General features: G+C 47.0%; 1 protein-coding gene and 1 long non-coding RNA gene across 3 annotated transcripts in view; one reads left to right on the forward strand and one right to left on the reverse strand.

Moving 5' to 3' along the window:
• Positions 1–7,143, forward strand: CNGA4 (cyclic nucleotide gated channel subunit alpha 4). The gene is made up of 6 exons (XM_020904720.2): positions 1–1,883; positions 2,011–2,112; positions 2,311–2,417; positions 2,714–3,359; positions 4,114–4,463; positions 6,174–7,143. Exons 1-6 carry the CDS (start codon positions 1,822–1,824, stop codon positions 6,632–6,634), a joined length of 1,728 nt encoding a protein of 575 aa, XP_020760379.2. The 5' UTR covers positions 1–1,821; the 3' UTR covers positions 6,635–7,143.
• The window catches only part of LOC110144732 (uncharacterized), a 17,763-nt gene continuing 4,202 nt past the window's right edge, over positions 5,050–18,610 (reverse strand). Inside the window, exons 2-5 of one of the 2 annotated variants that reach the window (XR_011486514.1) lie at positions 12,078–12,206; positions 10,658–10,764; positions 8,985–9,330; positions 5,050–6,566 (exon numbers count right to left, since the gene is read on the reverse strand). This is a non-coding gene — a long non-coding RNA (uncharacterized lncRNA). Of the gene's footprint in view, positions 6,567–8,039; positions 9,331–10,657; positions 10,765–12,077; positions 12,207–18,610 lie in introns of those variants that run through there. The other variant, XR_002315960.2, reaches the window with a different exon arrangement.

Genomic DNA, 18,610 nt, shown 5'->3' on the forward strand with positions numbered 1-18,610 from the left:
TGTCACAATATTATACAATTGTAATAGTAACAATACTGGTGCTAAGTGTTTTGGCTGAAAGGCCAGTGGTAGGGATCATAAGAGAAAGAGCAGACAGGGACGATAATGAGCTCAGTTAAAAGAGCAAATGGGCTACAGGTGACTGTGCAATATCTGAGTGGGCACATCCTGAGAACACTTAGTGGTATAGATAGGTCTGGAGCTCAAAGAGAGTTACTGGGAGTCATTAGATGGGAAATGAGATCCTGTGGGTGACCCAGATTGACCAGAGAGAGTTGGAAGGATAGAAAGAAAGTCCATCAGAGTCCAGGAAAAGCTCACCAAAACAGGAGGGATAGGCAGAGGGGCTTATGAAAGAGACTAAGAGGAAATAAACAGAAAACCAAGAAATTATGATATCAATACAAGTCATGGGAAAAGCATATTTCAAGAAAATAAAATATACTGTTGTAGACCATAGATGTTTCTTCCAAGACACTCTCTGAAAACACAAATCTAGCCATATCACTTTACTGTGCAAAACATTTCATGCATTCTCCATTGCCTTTAGATAAGCTGCTAGCTTTATAACATGGCTGAGAAAGCTTTCCCTGAGCAGTCATCTGTCAACCATTCAGCCTCATCTTTCACCACTAGCCTCTCAGATTCGCTACAAAAACCAATTGATGTTCCCCTAGTCACCTATGCTTTTTGAAATCTCTGTGCCTTAACATGCTCTTTGCACTTTGCCTGTAGCACTCTTCATTCTTCCATCTCTACACTTAACTAACAGCTATTCATCCTACAGAACCCAGTCTCAATTGGGACCTTTCCTATGCACTGTAATAACTCACTGTGTACCCACCTAATTGAGTACTCATCAGACTAATATATAATTTCTGATGCTTCCCCCTACTAGACTTCGAGTTTATGAAGGACTCCTTGGAATGTGTTTCATTCATCTTTTATCCCCAGTACTTTGCATAATTTTGACCTGGCACATAGCAGGTGTTTTGATTATGACTTTTTGATTGAGAAAGATGATATTGGTGAAAGGGACATCAAGTTGAGGGAGAATTTTTAAGATTTTTTTTATTATTTTTTTCTGGTACGGGAGGTTTAAGCATGTTCACAGAAAAGGAAAACTGAAAGAGGTTAAGGATTTAGAAAACACAGGAAATAACTAGTGAGATCAGGCACAAGAGGTAACAGGAGGGGGATGAGGACCAAAATGCCACAGGATGGCCCCCAGCACACTCATGCAGCAGGAAGGGCATAGACAAGGGTGCAGATAATGGAACCAGAGCTCACATTGATATGACAGGCTTCTCTGCCCCTGGAGACTAGTTCAGCACCTGACACCTGACACAGCTGCCAGTACATAGCTGTTAAAAGAATAAAAAGTGAGGTTCAAGCTGGGAACTAGCACAAGGTAAAACAGAATGAATTCCTAAACCTACACAGGCAACCGAGTCTCCCCACTAGAAAGCCCTTATGTAGTGCAGCTTTGAGGAAGGTGGAGGGAGACAAAGTTCAGCCTCACCTCTGAGGCGTACACCCCCACCATCTCCAAGGACCTCATTAGAGATGTTTAGTTGGATAGGTGTAAACCCTGGCCCTAGGAGACAGGGCGGAGCGCTGGAGCCACACAGCTTCCACCCCTTCGGTAGCGGCTGACTCTGGTGGCGTTGCTAAGAGCCTCAGAAGCCAAAGAGAGAGGAATTGCAGCTGGAGACCAAGCGCAGCTTCTTCCAGACAGGCAGGCCCTATCCCCCACTTCCTGAAACCCCCTGCAGGCAGAGGCCCTGGATATCTCATCCCCAGGCAGCAGGCCACAGAACCATGAGCCAGGACAGCAAAGTGAAGACGAAAGAGTCCAGCCCTCCTGTCCTGACCAAGGCCAGGTGAGAGATCCTGGTCCCCGGTGTCAATCTGCCTCACCAGATGGAGCCTGATCCCTCCTTGCTGCCCCGGGTGGCAAGGGCAACAGGGAACCATGGATAAATGAAACCTGATTTCTCTTGCCCACAGGAAGTCTCTACCTGTCCTGGACCCATCTGGGGATTACTACTACTGGTGGCTGAACACAATGGTCTTCCCAGTAATGTATAACCTCATCATCATCGTGTGCAGGTTTGGCACTATGGGAAGGGCCCTAAGCAGAGACCAGGGATAGTGAGTGAGGCCCAGGGAGAGGGCGGGCCCTTGCTCAGGGCTGGTGTGGGGGCAGCGCCAATGCAAGGGCCCAGGTTTAGTGCTCAGCGGCTTGGGGACAATACCTCGCACACAGAGGGATCCCTTAAGCCAATCCCTTCTGTCCCTACCACGCAGAGCCTGCTTCCCCGACTTGCAGCACGGTTATCTGGTGGCCTGGTTAGTGCTGGACTACACGAGTGACCTGTTCTACCTCCTGGACATCGTGGTGCGCTTCCACACTGGTCAGTGAGTCTCAGGACTGACACTTCCATGTTCCCTTCCTAAGGACAGCCTCTTAGTAACAAGAAAGTGACCCCCTCCCTCATAGCACCGTCACATGTCTCTATGTTTACAATACCCCAGTGCTCACCCCAGAAGCCCTGGAGCCGGGTTAGGCCCAACCCATCCTGTCCCTATAACTGTCTCCCTGTGCTGCCCTGGCCTACCCACCCTCAACCTCATTACCAGAGCAGGAAGGTGCCCCGACTCCGCCCCATACCTGACCCCACCCACGGCTGAGCCCCCCTTCCCCCACCAGGATTCTTGGAACAGGGCATCCTGGTGGTGGACAAAGGTAGGATCTCGAGTCGCTACGTTCGCACCTGGAGCTTCTTCTTGGACCTGGTTTCCCTGTTGCCCACGGATGTTGCCTACGTGAGTCTGGGTCCACACACACCCACGCTGAGGCTAAACCGCTTTTTGCGAGCGCCCCGCCTCTTTGAGGCCTTTGACCGCACGGAGACCCGCACTGCTTACCCGAACGCCTTCCGCATCGCCAAGCTGATGCTTTATGTTTTTGTGGTCATCCACTGGAACAGCTGCCTCTACTTCGCCCTGTCCCGGTACCTGGGCTTCGGGCGTGACATCTGGGTGTACCCCGACCCCGCGCAGCCTGGCTTTGAGCGGCTGCGGCGCCAGTACCTCTATAGCTTTTACTTCTCCACGCTGATCCTGACCACCGTGGGCGACACGCCGCTGCCAGCCCGCGAGGAGGAGTACCTCTTCATGGTGGGCGACTTCCTGCTGGCCGTCATGGGTTTCGCCACCATCATGGGTAGCATGAGCTCTGTCATCTACAACATGAACACGGCAGATGCGGCCTTCTACCCAGACCACGCGCTGGTGAAGAAGTACATGAAGCTACATCATGTCAACCGCCGGCTGGAGCGGCGAGTCATTGACTGGTGAGGATGCTGGGGTTCCAGACCAGGACAGGGAGAGGTGTGTGGGATAGACCCTGAGAAAGGTAGCTGGGTTCTTACTGCCAGGGGGATCAGGCAGGGCACTCAGGATGTGGTATTCATTGGAGGGTTCACTGGGTGGAGCTTGGAAAAGGATGTCCTCCATTAATTGGGTATGGACTTAAGGAGAGGGATTGAGTAAGAGATTGACAGGGAGATGAACTCATAGACAAGGAAAGCCAACTCAGAACCCAGGGAATAGGACCTGCCACCACCTGGTAGGACTCAGAAGATCCTGGAAGGTGTAAGAGATAAGAGCAATACTCCTCAGGGGATGACCAACAACAAGATGGTTGACTATGTCATGGAGTCCATACTGTAGGGTGAACAAAGGGAAGTGTCACCAAGCTAGGGACATAGAACAGAAGACCTCTAAAGAAGATGGGCTTGGTGACTGAAGTAGATATTTTCAGTGGAATGGTACAAGACATCATGGAATGGTGGGTGGGTAGAGCCTGGCGAGAATTAAGGGTCTGTCCACTGTATGAAGGTTTCCAGGCCCTGGATGGGAGAGAAGAGGTCAAAATATGTCTGTGGCCAGGAGATAGTGGACTAAAGATATTTATCAACCAACTGTCAAGTATTCCCACGACTCTTGTGAGAGCTCAGTGTGGTTGGGTTCTTGGCTGACGCTGAGCTGAGAACCCTGATGGGAAATGTAAGGGGCTGGTGAGGACTGCCGCTCCATTCCCCACAGGTACCAGCACCTGCAGATCAACAAGAAGATGACCAATGAGGTAGCCATCTTACAGCACTTGCCCGAGCGGCTGCGGGCAGAAGTGGCCGTGTCTGTGCACCTGCCCACACTGAGCCGGGTACAGATCTTCCAGAACTGTGAGGCCAGCCTACTGGAGGAGCTAGTGCTGAAGCTGCAGCCCCAGACCTACTCGCCGGGTGAATATGTCTGCCGCAAAGGGGACATTGGCCGAGAGATGTACATCATCCGAGAGGGTCAGCTGGCCGTGGTGGCCGATGACGGTGTCACCCAGTATGCGGTGCTTGGTGCAGGGCTCTACTTTGGGGAGATCAGCATCATCAACATCAAAGGTGGGCACCTCAGCATTTGTTCTGGAGACCGGGCTAGCAGAGGGGAGTGGGGACAGCAGAACCCTGTGCTGGGACCAGATGGTCCTTCAGTGCCCACAGATGAAGGACAGCTGGCCCTTGCCTGAGTCACTAGAGTGCTCAAGAGAGAGGCAGGACACAGAGGGTCTCTTCCCTGAGAAAAGGCTGAGTCAACGTCAGTGAGAAGGTTGGGTCCTTGGAAGAGAAAGTAGACTTGCTCTGTGAGTATTCACCCGAAGCACCAACAGATCAGTGGAAAGTGCAGAGATAATAACAATTAGTAATAATAATGGCTAAAACTTTCTACATGCCCTGTTCAAAGTTCTTCATGTGTACCAATTCATTTAATTCTCACAGCAGTTCTATAAAGTAGGTACTATTATTCACAGTTTAAAGGTAAGGAAATTGGAGCACAGAGAGTTTGGGGAACTTGTCCAAGGTGACATGGGTGATAAGTATACACACTTGAAGTCAATATGAGAAACAACTTTCTCATAGCCAGCTGGAAAAGGAGGTAGAAGGAATGAACTCCTGCTTACTCCATCAACTCCAGTCCAGGCTAGGTACACTGTACACTGACTCATTTATTCTTTTTATCAGCCTGTGAAGGAGGACAGCACAGGTAAAGACACCAAGGCCCCAGGAGATGGGAAAAGCTTAAAAGGGGTAAGCACGTGTCACTAAGACACTAACGTGCTCTCAGCCTGGGGATCCCACTCTCCAGTTGTCTTAAAGGCCTCACACTTGTCATCCAAGGACCCCCTCAAGCCCTGTGTCTGGTATGCAGTTGGCTACTATCTACCTGACTTTGGACAAATCACTCCCTCTTTTAGGCCTCCGTTTCTTCACCTACCCAAGAGGGGTGATATTCAAAACCCATAGAGTTATTTGTGAGAATTAAATGAGCTGTATGGGGGAGGCACCCAGTGCAGCGCCTGGCACATGGCAAGGGTTCAACAAATGATAGCTCCCTTGCCCTTTCTAAGGTCCTTCCAGCTCTGAGACTTCACAGCATTCAGAACCTATCTTCCCACCAGCCGCCCACCATGATCTTTCTAAAATGCAAATGATACCATACAGGTCCCCTGCTAAAAATAGTTCAATAGTTTTTGTCCTTTAGCATAAGGTCTAGACTCCTTGCCAGGGCTGTGGGCCTTGACCTGGCTCTCTCCTTCTCTCCCAGTCTCCTCGCAGGCACGCACGCTGCACTCTGGCCTCTCTGCCCTGCCTGCTGTATTCGGTAACCACCCAGCTCTTTCCCACCTCCATCCCTCTGCTCAGGCTCCTCCCTCTGCCTAGTTGCCCTCCCCTCCTTCCCTAGTTACCTCCCACTCAGTCTAGGCGTCATTCCTCCTTCCCTGAATTCTCTGCCTTGAAGCTTGTCTGGGGCTCTTTGCCTGTCTGCCCACAGTACCAGATGCTCATCTACACTGCACTGACTGTGCTGTTAGGTAACTAGTCCATCAAATGTCTATTTCCTCTAGGCTGGACTCTTGGAGGCAGGCCACTGATACCCACTCAGCACAGGGTCTAGGCCCCACCCAGTACATTACAGAATGACAGAAGTAATGAGGCAGAAAGAGAGGCTCAGAAGCACAAATGTGGAGGTGGGGGTCCTGGTTCAGGCGGGAAATACCCCCTCACACCCACCCTGACTAATTGTCCTCCCACCTGTCTGCTCCTGGGCCACAGGGAACATGTCTGGGAATCGCCGTACAGCCAACATCAAGAGTCTAGGTTATTCGGACCTGTTCTGCCTGAGCAAGGAGGACCTGCGGGAAGTGCTGAGCGAGTACCCGCAGGCCCAGGCCATCATGGAGGAAAAGGGGCGTGAGATCCTGCTCAAAATGAACAAGTTGGATGTAAATGCGGAGGCAGCCGAGATTGCCCTACAGGAGGCCACGGAGGCCCGGCTGCGAGGCTTGGACCAGCAACTCGATGATCTGCAAACCAAGTTCGCTCGACTCCTGGCTGAGCTGGAGTCCAGTGCACTCAAGATCGCCTATCGCATCGAGCGGCTGGAGTGGCAGACCCGGGAGTGGCCAATGCCTGAGGAACTCATCGAGGCTGATGACGAGGGCGAACCTGGGGAGGGAACGTCCAAAGATGAAGAGGGCAGAGCAGGCCAGGAGGGACCTCCAGGCCTAGAGTGACCCCATGTCTATCCCCAGGACTCCCACCACCAAGGGAATCCAGAGTTGTAGAGAAATCTGCCTGCAGAAACTCCACCATCCTCTCTGCTGGGTTACAGAGATGGGCGTGAACTGGGTCTGTAGATGTACCACCTAGAGATGCAGGAGTGTAGCATATGTTCAACCTCTGCTCACCAGAACTATATACACACACAGGCTCGCACGCACACGTACCTATTTGCACATATGCACATTGACCAGGAGACTGTGAAATCCATATAAAATGCTCTGGAGTTCCCCTTCTCAGAGCACACGTCTTTCTCACCTACATAAGTCTTACACCCACACCATATATGTACATTCAGTCACACATCTCATAAGAGAGTCACACACACTCTCATACTGAGTCACACATCAATACATACACAGATGCCCTCCGTGGGTCTGCACACACTTGTGAACACACAAAAGCACACCTATAGCCCTCTTGTTCCAAGGTATCTTTTAAATGCTCCTCCACATGGGAGGTTCACAAGTGTACCCTGCAAACAGCACTTCAATAAAGTATTTGCTTCCTCACTAAGCATTTATGGAGTTGATGGAAAAAACCAAAGCCAATGTGAGCCAGCCAGGATAAATTCTGTCTGAATTCTGGGTTACAGGGGCAAGGGGCACAGGCTGTGTAGTAGCTGGTGGGTTGGCATCGAAGAGATGGGAGTACTGATGAATGAAGAATCATTTTGCCACAGTATAGCAAGCTTATGTATCACACTGCTCTAAGTATGCACATGTTTTCATAGACACATTCACATATACGCCCTGACCGTTGCATCTCACAGCAGGGTTTGTATCCTCAACCTTATGAGCTCTGAGGGGTTCGATCTTGCTTACTAAGCCAGAGTAAATGCCTGCTCCTTTTTCCTTCCTTCATTTAAGCCCTGGAACCTAGGACCAGGGATACCTTACCCTCAGAACTTATTCCAAGGGGAGAATAGTTTCCAGTTACCTGGCAGTATCCTACCATGATGGTTCTCCAAGCTGGCCTTGGTCCTGGCAGAAATCCAGTCCTCCTGCTCTGTACAGCTTTCCAAGATATAGGGTGGAGAATGGAGGCTCAGTGGAGCAGAATATCATGTTTGGGGACAATTGGAGATGAGTGTTTGGGGAGTTCTGGAGAAACTTTGACATACTTAGAAGGTCTGCAGTTTTGGGGCAGAAGAGGTATTATGGGGTCTGTGGGGCAGAGTCAAATGCTGCTTTCATTGCACTTTCACCCTTGTCATAATTTTAGCTCCTCCAGGGCCTGGCCAGTCCTTGGGTGTGAACTGTGCCAGGCAGTACTTTAAAAATGTGCTTGGAATTTAATTTACCAACATTAAACTGATAAATTTATATTGCATTGACTAAGTGATGATAAACTCAGAGATCAATGCCACTGAAAGAAGATTTATTACATACAGTCCCCAATTGGAAGAAGGCACAGTATGCCATACAGGACCACATGGAGAAGCACCAGGATTGGTCAGGAGGCAGAAGGAGCAAGAAGAAGATATGGGTAAAAAGTTTTTATTTATATAGTGATAGCAAGTTTTTAGGTGAGGACATCCCCTGTTAGGTAGGAAGCAAAACCCAATTATGGGTTTTGTGGTTGAAAGGTTCATAATATGACTTTCAAGCACCTACAAAAGTCAGACCACAGGGGAAATGTAAACAACATTGGTCATTAATTTTCTCATGATTTCAAGATGCTGAATCATCAGTTACAGAATATCAAGAATGATTATTATAAGTGGTACGAGAATATAGGGTAGGGCTTCCAGGGCTCTGAGGGCAGGATGTGCTGATGTGTTGTCATGGAGACAGTCCCAGGGTTGTTGGTGTCCCCTACACTGACCAACCTTTTGGATATGATGCAGGTGACACAGAGGGACTCAGATACGAAGGACTTGAAACAAAGCTTTTTCAAATAGCCACAGAAACTGAGACTGGGGCTGAAGCTGAGGTGTCAGGAGAGATTATGAGGGTCATTGCACTTTCAATCATTTCAAAATCTGTGGTTATTTTGTGATAACCTCCTCACAAATTAAGAGATCCATAGGGCTGGCATGGGGTGTCTTGATTATTGCTGGGTCCTCAGAGCTAAAACTATGCAAGATTTTAGGTACCTAAATATTTATTTGACAACCAGAGATGAGAGTTGAATCAGGTAAAGATCCAATTTTGGAGGAAGATGTGTCAGTTTTGCAAGAGGTTTTCCTACCATCCCTGCCCTTCAGTCACGTTGAGCTAGAATGGGTAATGAAGGCCACTTTGGTGTTTTCTGATGGATTCAGGGTGCTAAAAATAAGTTTTTCATTGATAATGTACACACCTGTCCCAAGAGAAGACTCTCCTAGAACAGGTGGCTTCTGCCACCTGGTAGAATCCTGACCAACAGCACAAGGAGGGTGATAACTGGCCATCTTGCCTATCCTATACGCAGGAACAAAATTCTTCTGGAGTCAGCTATGCATCTTGCTGTTTGCTTTTCCAGGATGGGAAGATCAGATTCCTCCTGGTGGAGCCACCATACCACAAGACATCTTGAATAACCAGGTTGAGGTCCTCTAGTTGCAGACTGACACCCCTCCTGTGTGGGAGACAGCATTTTGACCATTTGGGATCAAGTTGGATAGAGTTGAGCCAGGATGGGCAGCAGGGAACACAATTTTAAGTTCCTGGAATCACAACAAAACAACAACAAAAATAATCTTTTAGTCCAAAGAGTATTATTTACTGTGTGTCAATTGCTAGGCTAAGCACTTATCTATGTGGCAGGAAACTTCACAGAGGCATTCATTTGGGTATTGTTTATTTTATCCCTCCTCTCATCATAAAAAAGTTCCTGAAGATTTGTATCCCCCAGACTTAAAGCTTTTCAAATTGCAGTGTCAAAATAGAAATGTTCAGAAACTCTCTGCCCTAGCTTTTGTTTATAAAAACAGGGCTCCCAAGAGGGAGGAGACATATGTATACTTATGACTGATTCATGTTGATGTTTGGCAGAAACCAACAAAGTTCTGTAAGCAATCATTCTTCAATTAGAAATAAATAAATTTTAAAATAATAAAACAGAACAATTATAACAATATACTATAAAAAAAAAAAAAAAAAAAACAGGGCTCCAAGGTTTTCAGAAAAAATTCCCCTAAGGGTGAATTGTGCCCAACTGTCTGTGAGGGCTTAGAGTTGAAGAAGCAGACACTTCTGTACTTCTGAGGAAGGAGATTCTCTAAGACTAAGGAAAGAAATGGGATTCTTGAACATTATATTAGTTTTCTTTTACTGAAGTAACATATTGCCACAAATTTAATAGCTTAAAACAGTACTCATTTATTATCTCACAATTCTGAGTCAGAAATCTGAGCACAGTGTGGCTCAACTGGGTCCTCTGGCCCACCTGGGCCTCCCAAAACCAAAATCAAGGTGTCAGTTGGGCTGGGCTTTTATCTGAAGTCTCTGGGAAGAGTCTGCTTCCAAGATCATTCAGCTGTTCAAAGAATTCAGTGTCTTTTGGTTGTGGAACCGAGATCTTTACTTCCTTGACACATGACCCCTTTATCTTCAGGCCACTTAGAGGCATGTTAAGTCTTTCTCATTCTCCAAATCTCTTACTCCTGCTTCTTTTATAAGACTGAGAGATATCTCTACTTTTTAGGGTCATATGATTAGATTAGGTTCATCCAGTTAATCCAAAATAATCTCCATATTTTAATTAATGCCAGCAGGTTATTAACCTTAATTATATCTATAAAGGCCCTTTTTGCCATAATCACAGAAATAACACCAGAGGGCAAAGATAATGGGAGCCAAAATTCTACCTATCACAGGGTTACTGGGAAGGAAAGCAGCCTGGACCCCACTTTCACCCCAGGCTTAGAATATGGAACCCTAAGGATCAAATCTTTGGAAACCGCAGAAAGATCACTTTGCCCCAGGGCATACTGGAGTCTCAAAGCAGCATCCACTAGAGGGAGCACGGGCTTGAGTGAATGAGGCACATACCTGTATTACCAACATGGTCTGACTGCCACAGAGCTTCCTGGTCTCTAGAGACTCTGCCCGACATAAAATCCACTGATATGTTTATAAGACCCTAAATCTGAGAGAGACTGGAAAGAAAAGTCACAAAATACAAGGAGATTAAATCTTCAGTAAGATAGTTGGTTAAACATTTAGATGAAATTGTCTAATTTAGAGAATCCAGGAAAAATCCAATTTTTTATGACACTAGTGGTAAAGAATGCAGGAGACATGGGATATACAAATTTGATCCCTGGGTGGGGAAGATCCCTTGGAGGAGGAAATGGCAATGCACTCCAGTATTCTTGCCAGGAGAATCCATGGACAGAGGAGCCTGGCAGGTTACAGTCCATAGGCTCATAAAGAGTCAAACATGACCATCTGAGCACAAATGCAATCATTTGTAACTGCTATATGTAAATTATCTCATTTGGCTCTTATAGCAATAATAGGAAAATTAAATTGCTTTATGTTAATTTTTCCAAATCAGGAAACTGAAGCCCATGGAGGAGCTAAAAAAATTACATAGGATTTTGTAAATTTGGACTTCCCCAGTGACTCAGCAGTAAAGAATCTGCCTGTAATGTGGGAGAATTGCAGAAGACGCAAGTTTGATCCCCAGATCAAGAAGATCCCCTGGGGAAGGAAATGGCAACCTACTCTAGTATTCTTGCCTGGGAGATCCCATGGACGGAGGAGTAGGGCAGGCTACAGTCCACGGGGGTCACAAAAAATCAGACACGACTTAGTGACTAAGCAACAACAGCAAAATTGTAAAGCTATTTATGCCAGGTCCTGGGCTAGGTGCATTGTCTCAGCTAATCTTTATAAACTATGAGAAACATGCTATTATTTCCCCATTTTGAAATGAGGAAACAAAGGCTCTGGGGGATTAGATAATTCGTCCAGTATCACAAGGCTCCTAAGTCACATGGAATGAAACCTAGGTTTGTCTGTTTCTTCTGGGGAGATAAGAAATGGAACTGCCTCAGCTTGAGGCCAAGGCCAGGCAAGTTCCTTCTTTTCTTGAGAATGACTGTTGCAGGCTGTAACGGCGGTAACCAGGTAGTAACCAGGGGAGAAGGAGCTAGTCATGGTGCAGAGCAGCACTTGTCATTCACCAGCAAGCCAGTGTGCTGAAGTGTGATCTCAAGGCTATCTACCTAGACAAAGGAGCACCCACTGATCTGGAGGAGCGCTGCTAGTTCCAGCTCTCCGCCCTCGTGCATGCAGCTGTGGCAGGAGCTGGGGAGTCACCACCAGATTCCTTCTGGGGTTTCAAAGCTGGGCCCCCCTGCTGAGAGCCCAGCTGCTTCTGGCTAAGCTCTTCTCCCCACCCCATCTCCATGCCCACCTCTGTAGGACCTAGGGCCTCACCCACTTCCCTCGCTGGGTCACTAACCTCAGAACACCTTGGCCTGGCTAAGACTTGAAATGCACATTCCTCCTCAGTATTTCCAGTTAGCCGTTTCCCCACAGGAGTTTCTTCAGCCCATGCTGCTTCACCTTTTTCTTGCTGAGGGTTTGACTGCTAATGGCAAAGACAGATAGAAATAAAGTAGCCAGCTTGGGAGGAAATCAGATTCACAGGGAGTCTGGCCATCCAATCCAGGGAAGATCTGGTACAAACACTAGGAGCCAGGAGCAGGAGGACAGGTGGGTGGATCCCAGCTTGCAGGCAAAGCTAGGGTTTGGTTTGAGGCTTGGCTCAGAGGTAGATGATCAATCTGGGTTGAAACTTGGGTCAGGGCAAAGCCCAAGTCAGCGCAGGTTTTCTGCTGGCCTAAAAGCACAAAAGATAAGAGTTTGGGGCCAAAATGTGCTGATGACCAATCAGAGTCGGATGGTTCTGAAACATCACTTAGTAGCTGGGGGACTCAGTCTCCTACAAAATTGAAAGAAATGCTTGGAGAATTAAAATGTAAATGAGATTATGAATGGAAACTGTCTATCGACAGAAAGCGACTGCTTAATAATGAATAATAGCTAAGACCATTATTCTTACCTCTCTAGCAGGTAAGAATGGGAGAAGGCAATGGCAACCCACTCCGGTACTCTTGCCTGGAAAATCCCATGGACGGAGGAGCCTGGTAGGCTGCAGTCCATGGGGTCGCTAAGAGTCAGACGCGACTGAGCTACTTAACTTTCACTTTTCACTTTCACGCATTAAAGAAGGAAATGGCAACCCTCTCCAGTGTTCTTGCCTGGAGAATCCCAGGGATGGGGAAGCCTGGTGGGCTGCCGTCTATGGGGTCACACAGAGATGGACACGACTGAAGCGACTTAGCAGCAGCAGCAGTAGCAGGCAAGAATGTGCCTTAGAGGGTCCTGGGGCTCATGGGTTGTGCAGCCTTCCTTGGCCTTGGGCCTAGGGGCTGTGCTGGCAATGCCAAGTCTGGCCAGCAGAGGGCGAAGTGCTTTCTTTCTCTCCCCTCCCAGCTCCCTCCCAGGCCTCAGGAGTGCTTTCCTTGCACAGCTGGGAGAATTACCCGGGAGAAATGGAATCTTAAAATCCGGGTCTTGACTGATTTAAGAAAAACCTTATTTAAATTTTCTGACGAAGACAGTGGTGCAGGTGAGCGACATTACTGAGGAAGTTATGCTAAATCAGAGCTCAAGGTATGGATACCTATTGAGGGCAGCACATGGAATGGCTGGGATCATTCAGGATTGCCCTCTCCCACAGTTTGAAAACTCGTTCTTTTCACCCAGAATGCATGGACCTCCCTGTGTCTGGCACTGCTTTTCCATTTTCAGTACGTTGGCATGTTGTCCTCAGCCTTGCCCTTCACCAGCAGGTCTCACAGGGCCCCAGAGGCAGAAATGTATTTCTGGAAGCCTTCTCTCTGTTTAGCCTCCTGGGTGAGCCTTCCTATGGCCCTTTTAGCCCTCAAGTAAGGCCCTGACCTGGGCCAGGACCAGCCTTCCCTTTGTTTCTTTCCTCTGCCCAACATCCCTACATGCTCCAGCTCCTGCCCGTCTGTCTTCTCAGCTCATTGCCTCTTTGTTTAATCATGCCAAGAGAAGGACCTTCGATGTGGGCAGGGAGTGTGTGGGCAGGAGCTCAGCAGAGAGGCATATCTGCACATCACAGAAATGCAGAGAAAAGAAAGGCCTTGAAAGGTGAGGGGAGGAGGCAACCCACACAGTCCCAGGGGAGAGACTGAGCCACTGGGCCAGCAGGCTCCCCAAGGAGTAAATGACTGGTTTCCCTCCTAGCTCAGGATCCCAGCTGGCTGTGTGTCAGGGTCAGGGCTGTGGAGGCAGAGCGTGTTCAGGACCACCGCGCACGAACACTGGGCTCCCCAGGGCAAGTGTTGATGTTTTCTGGACCTTCAGGCTACCTGGAATAAGCCCTACCTTATCAAGCAGGTTATTTGGCTGTGCATTCAACACTATGTGCTTTTCTCTTTCATTCTCTCCCTTGCATATTTACTGATGTATTGTTTATCTAAACACTCCCCTCTTATCTCAACTGTGATATAGAATGTTGAAAGAAGGATCATGTGCCCACCTTGGGTAGTAGCTTGGGTGGCTCAAACTTCCCCAAGGCAAAGGTAGATTGTTCTAAGCCACAAGAGTCAAGCAAGGTGGACCAGCACCCCTGCAAGGCACACACGTGCATGCGTGTGCATGCATGTGCACGCACACACACACACACACACACACACACACACAGGCAGGCACCAAAAAACAGAAAACTGACAACCTTGACAGGACAAGGCCTGAGTCAGAAAGGCAGCTTCCCTGAGGACCGAACCTGGCCCTATTTAAGGGCCTCCTGCACTTTCTTCCTTGATCTAGCTTTCTGACTTGTTCTGAAATAAGGGTCCAGGTCTCTGTCCTCTGTCTATTCATACTGACTTTGAAGTTCTCTTTCTGCTGTGATCTAAGGTTCCCCTGTTTCCTGGCCCTCAGCAATCTCACGTTCTCTTGAATTGTTGGCTTAATCCCTGGCACAGATGGAATCTCCTGATTCTGAGAAATGAGGTTTGACTCCGCTTAGTTTTACATTCATCTCTCCTCCTTCTTCCTCGGCTCATGGTATGTCCCTCTTCCCCCATGTGAAAAAAAGTGAAAGCATCAGTCACTCATGTCAACTCTTTGATACCCTATGGACTGTAGCCCACCAGGCTCCTCTGCCCACAAAATTTTCCAGGCAAAAAAATATTGGAGTGGGTAACCATTTCCTTCTCCAAAGGATCTTCCCAACCCAGCGATCAAACCCAGGTCTCCCTACAATGCAGGCAGATTCTTTACCACTGAACCATCAGGTAACCCCACTAGTATCTATGACTTTTTTCCTCTTTACAAACCATCTTCTTGAAACAATTTACACCCACAAACTCCTGATCTTCACCTCCCATTACCCATCTGCACTTGGTTAGAGGGGATAAAATGAGCAAGGTACATAGGTGATGAATAATATGGAAGGCACCACAAAGTTATAAGCAACTCAATGTTCCTTGAGCATAAAAAAAAAAGGAAAGAAACGAGAGTAGTGTGGGGAGTGGTTTGAGAAACTGTTGGAGAAAAGGACAGATGCCAGACACTTGGAATACAGACAAGCAAAAGGGTGACAAGACATGTTAATTGTGGGACTACCATGGTGGTCCAGTGGTTAAGAACCCACCTGCCAATGCAGGGGACATGGGTTCGATCCCTGGTCCAGGAACTAAGATCCCACATGCAGCAGGGCAATTAAGCCCATGTGCCAGGACTACTGAGGTGGTGCTCCAGAGCCTATGTGCCCCAACTACTGAAGCCCGCTCACCCTAGAACCTGTACTATGCCACAACAGAAGTCATAGAGAGTAGCCCCCACTTACCACAACTAGAGTAAGCCTATGCGCAGCAACAAAGACCCAGCACAACCAAAAACAAATAAATTTTTTAAAAGACATGTAATTGTGAGAATTACCATAACGAATGAGAGATACAGGTATTAAAGAAGTCCAGGGGTTAAGAATCACCTAATCCAGATGTGTGGGCTTAAGGAAAGCTCCTCAGAGGAGTTGCAGCTTCCGTAACTCCTTTTCCAAGATTAGCAAACTCTCATATCCTCAATTTCTTTGAACACTCTCTCAACTGCCTTGTTAAATAAAGCTAGTCACTGCATGACTGACGGTGGCTAATCCACACCCACAGTCAGCTGCAAGAAAGGGAAGCAAGGAAGAGAGAATCCACTCCTTTCCTTGAAGAACTTGATCTGGAAGCTGTACTTAAGGCTTCCATCCACAACCGCTGTCAAGAATGTAGTCAAAAAAGCCACACTTAACTACAAAAATCTAGGAAACATAATGTGGTTGCCATGACATTTTCATCTATATACTTATAATCTGGTTGCCATGACACTTTCTTCTAAAATTATTCTTTTCTACTAGCTTTTTAAAATTGAGTCTCTACTCACATCAAAAGGTAGGACCCTCCACACGTACACTGGGTTCCATACTTTGCTGCCTTTTCTCAAGAAACTTGCGTTAGTGTCTCTGTTTCTCTTGCCTCTTGGTTTCTGTCTGTCTTTCTCTCCTTCAGTCTTTTCTACACATTGCAGTAATTTGATCTGCCACTAAAAACGTTCTAGTTCTTCCATCTTAAAAGTCTTTAATTCCACATCCCCCTCCAGTTACTACCCTTTTTCTTTTCCTTAATCACTACTATTCAAAAAGGCTTGTCTCAAGTCGCCTGCTCTCCTTCCTTCCATCGCATTCAATGTTCAGTACATCGGATCCATCTTCTGTCTCTAGTGAAAAGTGAAAGTCGCTCAGTCATGTCCTCAATCTTTGTGACCCCATGGCCAGAATACTGGAGAGGGTAGCCTTTCCCTTTTCCAGGGGATCTTCCCAACCCAGGGATTGAGCCCAGGTCTCCCACATTGCAGGCAGATTCTTTACCAACTGAGCCACAAGGGAAGCCCAGGAATATTGGAGTGGGTAGCCTATCCCTTCTCCAGGGGATCTTCCCAGCCCAGGAATCGAACCGGGGTCTCCTGCAGTGCAGGCAGATTCTATACAAACTGAGCTATTGGGGAAGCTCTAGGACCTCACCAAAATGGCTCTTTCTGTGGCCAAGGCTCTCCAGGTCCCTGAATTCTGAGTACATTTCTCATCCTCGTTATCTTGGTCCAGAAGCAGCATTTAAATACATTCAACGTGTCTCTTTTTGCTTATATGATTTCTCCCCTTGTTCTCCCCTCACCCCTCCAAATGCTCCTTCTTGGGCTGTTTTGCAGGTTGGTCTTTCTCTATCCAGCCTTTAAATAATGGTATTTTCTAGACTTCTCATCTGGTCCTCATTTCTCCTTATTCAACATACTCTCGTTAATTCTATGGTTTGCATTAATTCCTACAACCTGTATATTCAGCTTTCTACTGGAATTCCTACTGATATGTCTAATAGGCATCTGAAACTATACTTGTCCAAAGTGGACCAGATTCCCTGGTGGGAACTTCTGTCTGATAGCTATTACTTTCTCTATGAAGTCAAGGGCTGTGTTATTTGTTGTGAGTAAAAGTTGGTGTGTGTGTGTGTGTACAGGCACTCACCAGAGTTAGAGATGCAATAAGAGAATTTATTAATCAAGAAAATTTTTTTAAAAATTGCAAAATGAGAAGAAGAAGGTGACCAGAGAAACAATAAAATTTCTACTCATTCTGGGAAGCAGAATACTAGGAGCACCTGAATTCTGATTTCCCAACTCCCTGGCTTTGAATTGTGGCTTTTTTTCACCTAGTAGCTTTGTGACTTTGGGTAAGTTACTCAAACTCTCTCTGAGCCAGTTTTTCCATTTATTTAAAATGATAATCGATTATATTGTGCTCAAATTTGTAGTTTTTTGTGAGGATTAAAGGCAATATGCTTGGAACAGTAGGTGATTATCAAAATTTCACCAGAAATATTATTCATTTTAAATTTCATCCTTCTCTGTCACTTTCCACAAACAAATGACCTCTAAATTCTGTCTCTCATTCAGCCTTGCAAGGCAGGAGACATGGGTTCAATCCCTGATCAGGGAACTGAAATTCTACATGCCAAGAGGCAACTAAGAGGGCACACAGCAAATACTGAGCCTCCTTGCCACAGCTGGAGGGTCCCTGTGCCACAATGAAAGATCCCGTGTGATGCCACAAAGACCCAAGGATGCAACCAAATAAATAAATAAACATTTAATAAATAAATAAATTCTGTCCCTCTTCCTTCCAAGTATCTCTCAGATCCATCTTCTCCACTACTTCCATGACTTTAGTTCAAACTACTGTCAATTCTTCCCTGAATTACTGTCATGGATTCCCAATTGATCCCACTCCTAAAGTGACTCTCCACACCAGCTGCTACTGCAATCTTTCCAAGGTTTTATAAATCTTAACAAATTTCCAGTGTCCTCACTTCTTCCTTGCATGGCTTGCAATAGTCTGCATTTGCTACCTCCTGAGATGAGAGGTGTGTTACTTTCTAAGGCTACAGTAACAAATTATCATGAAATTGGTGGCTTAAAAACATGTATTTATTAGCTCACAGGCAGTATAGCTGGGTTCTTTGCTCAGAGTGGTTATCACCAGGCAGAACTCAGAGTGTCATTCAGACTCAATTCTCTTCTGGAGGCTCTGGGGGAAAATCTGCTTTCAGGTTCATTCTTGTTATTAGCAGGATCCAATTTCTGTGGTTGTAGGACTGTGGTCCCTATTTTCTTGTTGGCTGTCAGCCAGAGATGGCTCTCAGCTAGAAGCCATTCTTAGGCACTTGTTGTATGCCCTCCTCCATCCTCAAGCTAACTACAGCCACCCCCATTCCTTGCCTCATTGCCCCCTCCATTTTCAAGCCAGCCACCCTCTATCAAATCTTGTTCTTCACATCTCTTTGACTTCCTCTTCTGCTGCCAACCAGAGAAAACTTGTGGCTTTTGAAGGGATTCATACGATAAGGACAAACTGAATAA

The sequence above is a fragment of the Odocoileus virginianus genome, unplaced genomic scaffold, assembly GCF_023699985.2.
Source record: "Odocoileus virginianus isolate 20LAN1187 ecotype Illinois unplaced genomic scaffold, Ovbor_1.2 Unplaced_Contig_20, whole genome shotgun sequence".
Taxonomy (NCBI): domain Eukaryota; kingdom Metazoa; phylum Chordata; class Mammalia; order Artiodactyla; family Cervidae; genus Odocoileus; species Odocoileus virginianus.

Coding starts and splice junctions, on each gene's coding strand:
- CNGA4 (XM_020904720.2), top strand. CDS start 1,822: ATGAGCCAGGACAGCAAAGTGAAGACGAAAGAGTCCAGCCCTCCTGTC. Junction 2,113..2,310: donor CTCATCATCATCGTGTGCAG/GTTTGGCACTAT, acceptor CCTACCACGCAG/AGCCTGCTTCCCCGACTTGC. Junction 3,360..4,113: donor GAGCGGCGAGTCATTGACTG/GTGAGGATGCTG, acceptor CATTCCCCACAG/GTACCAGCACCTGCAGATCA.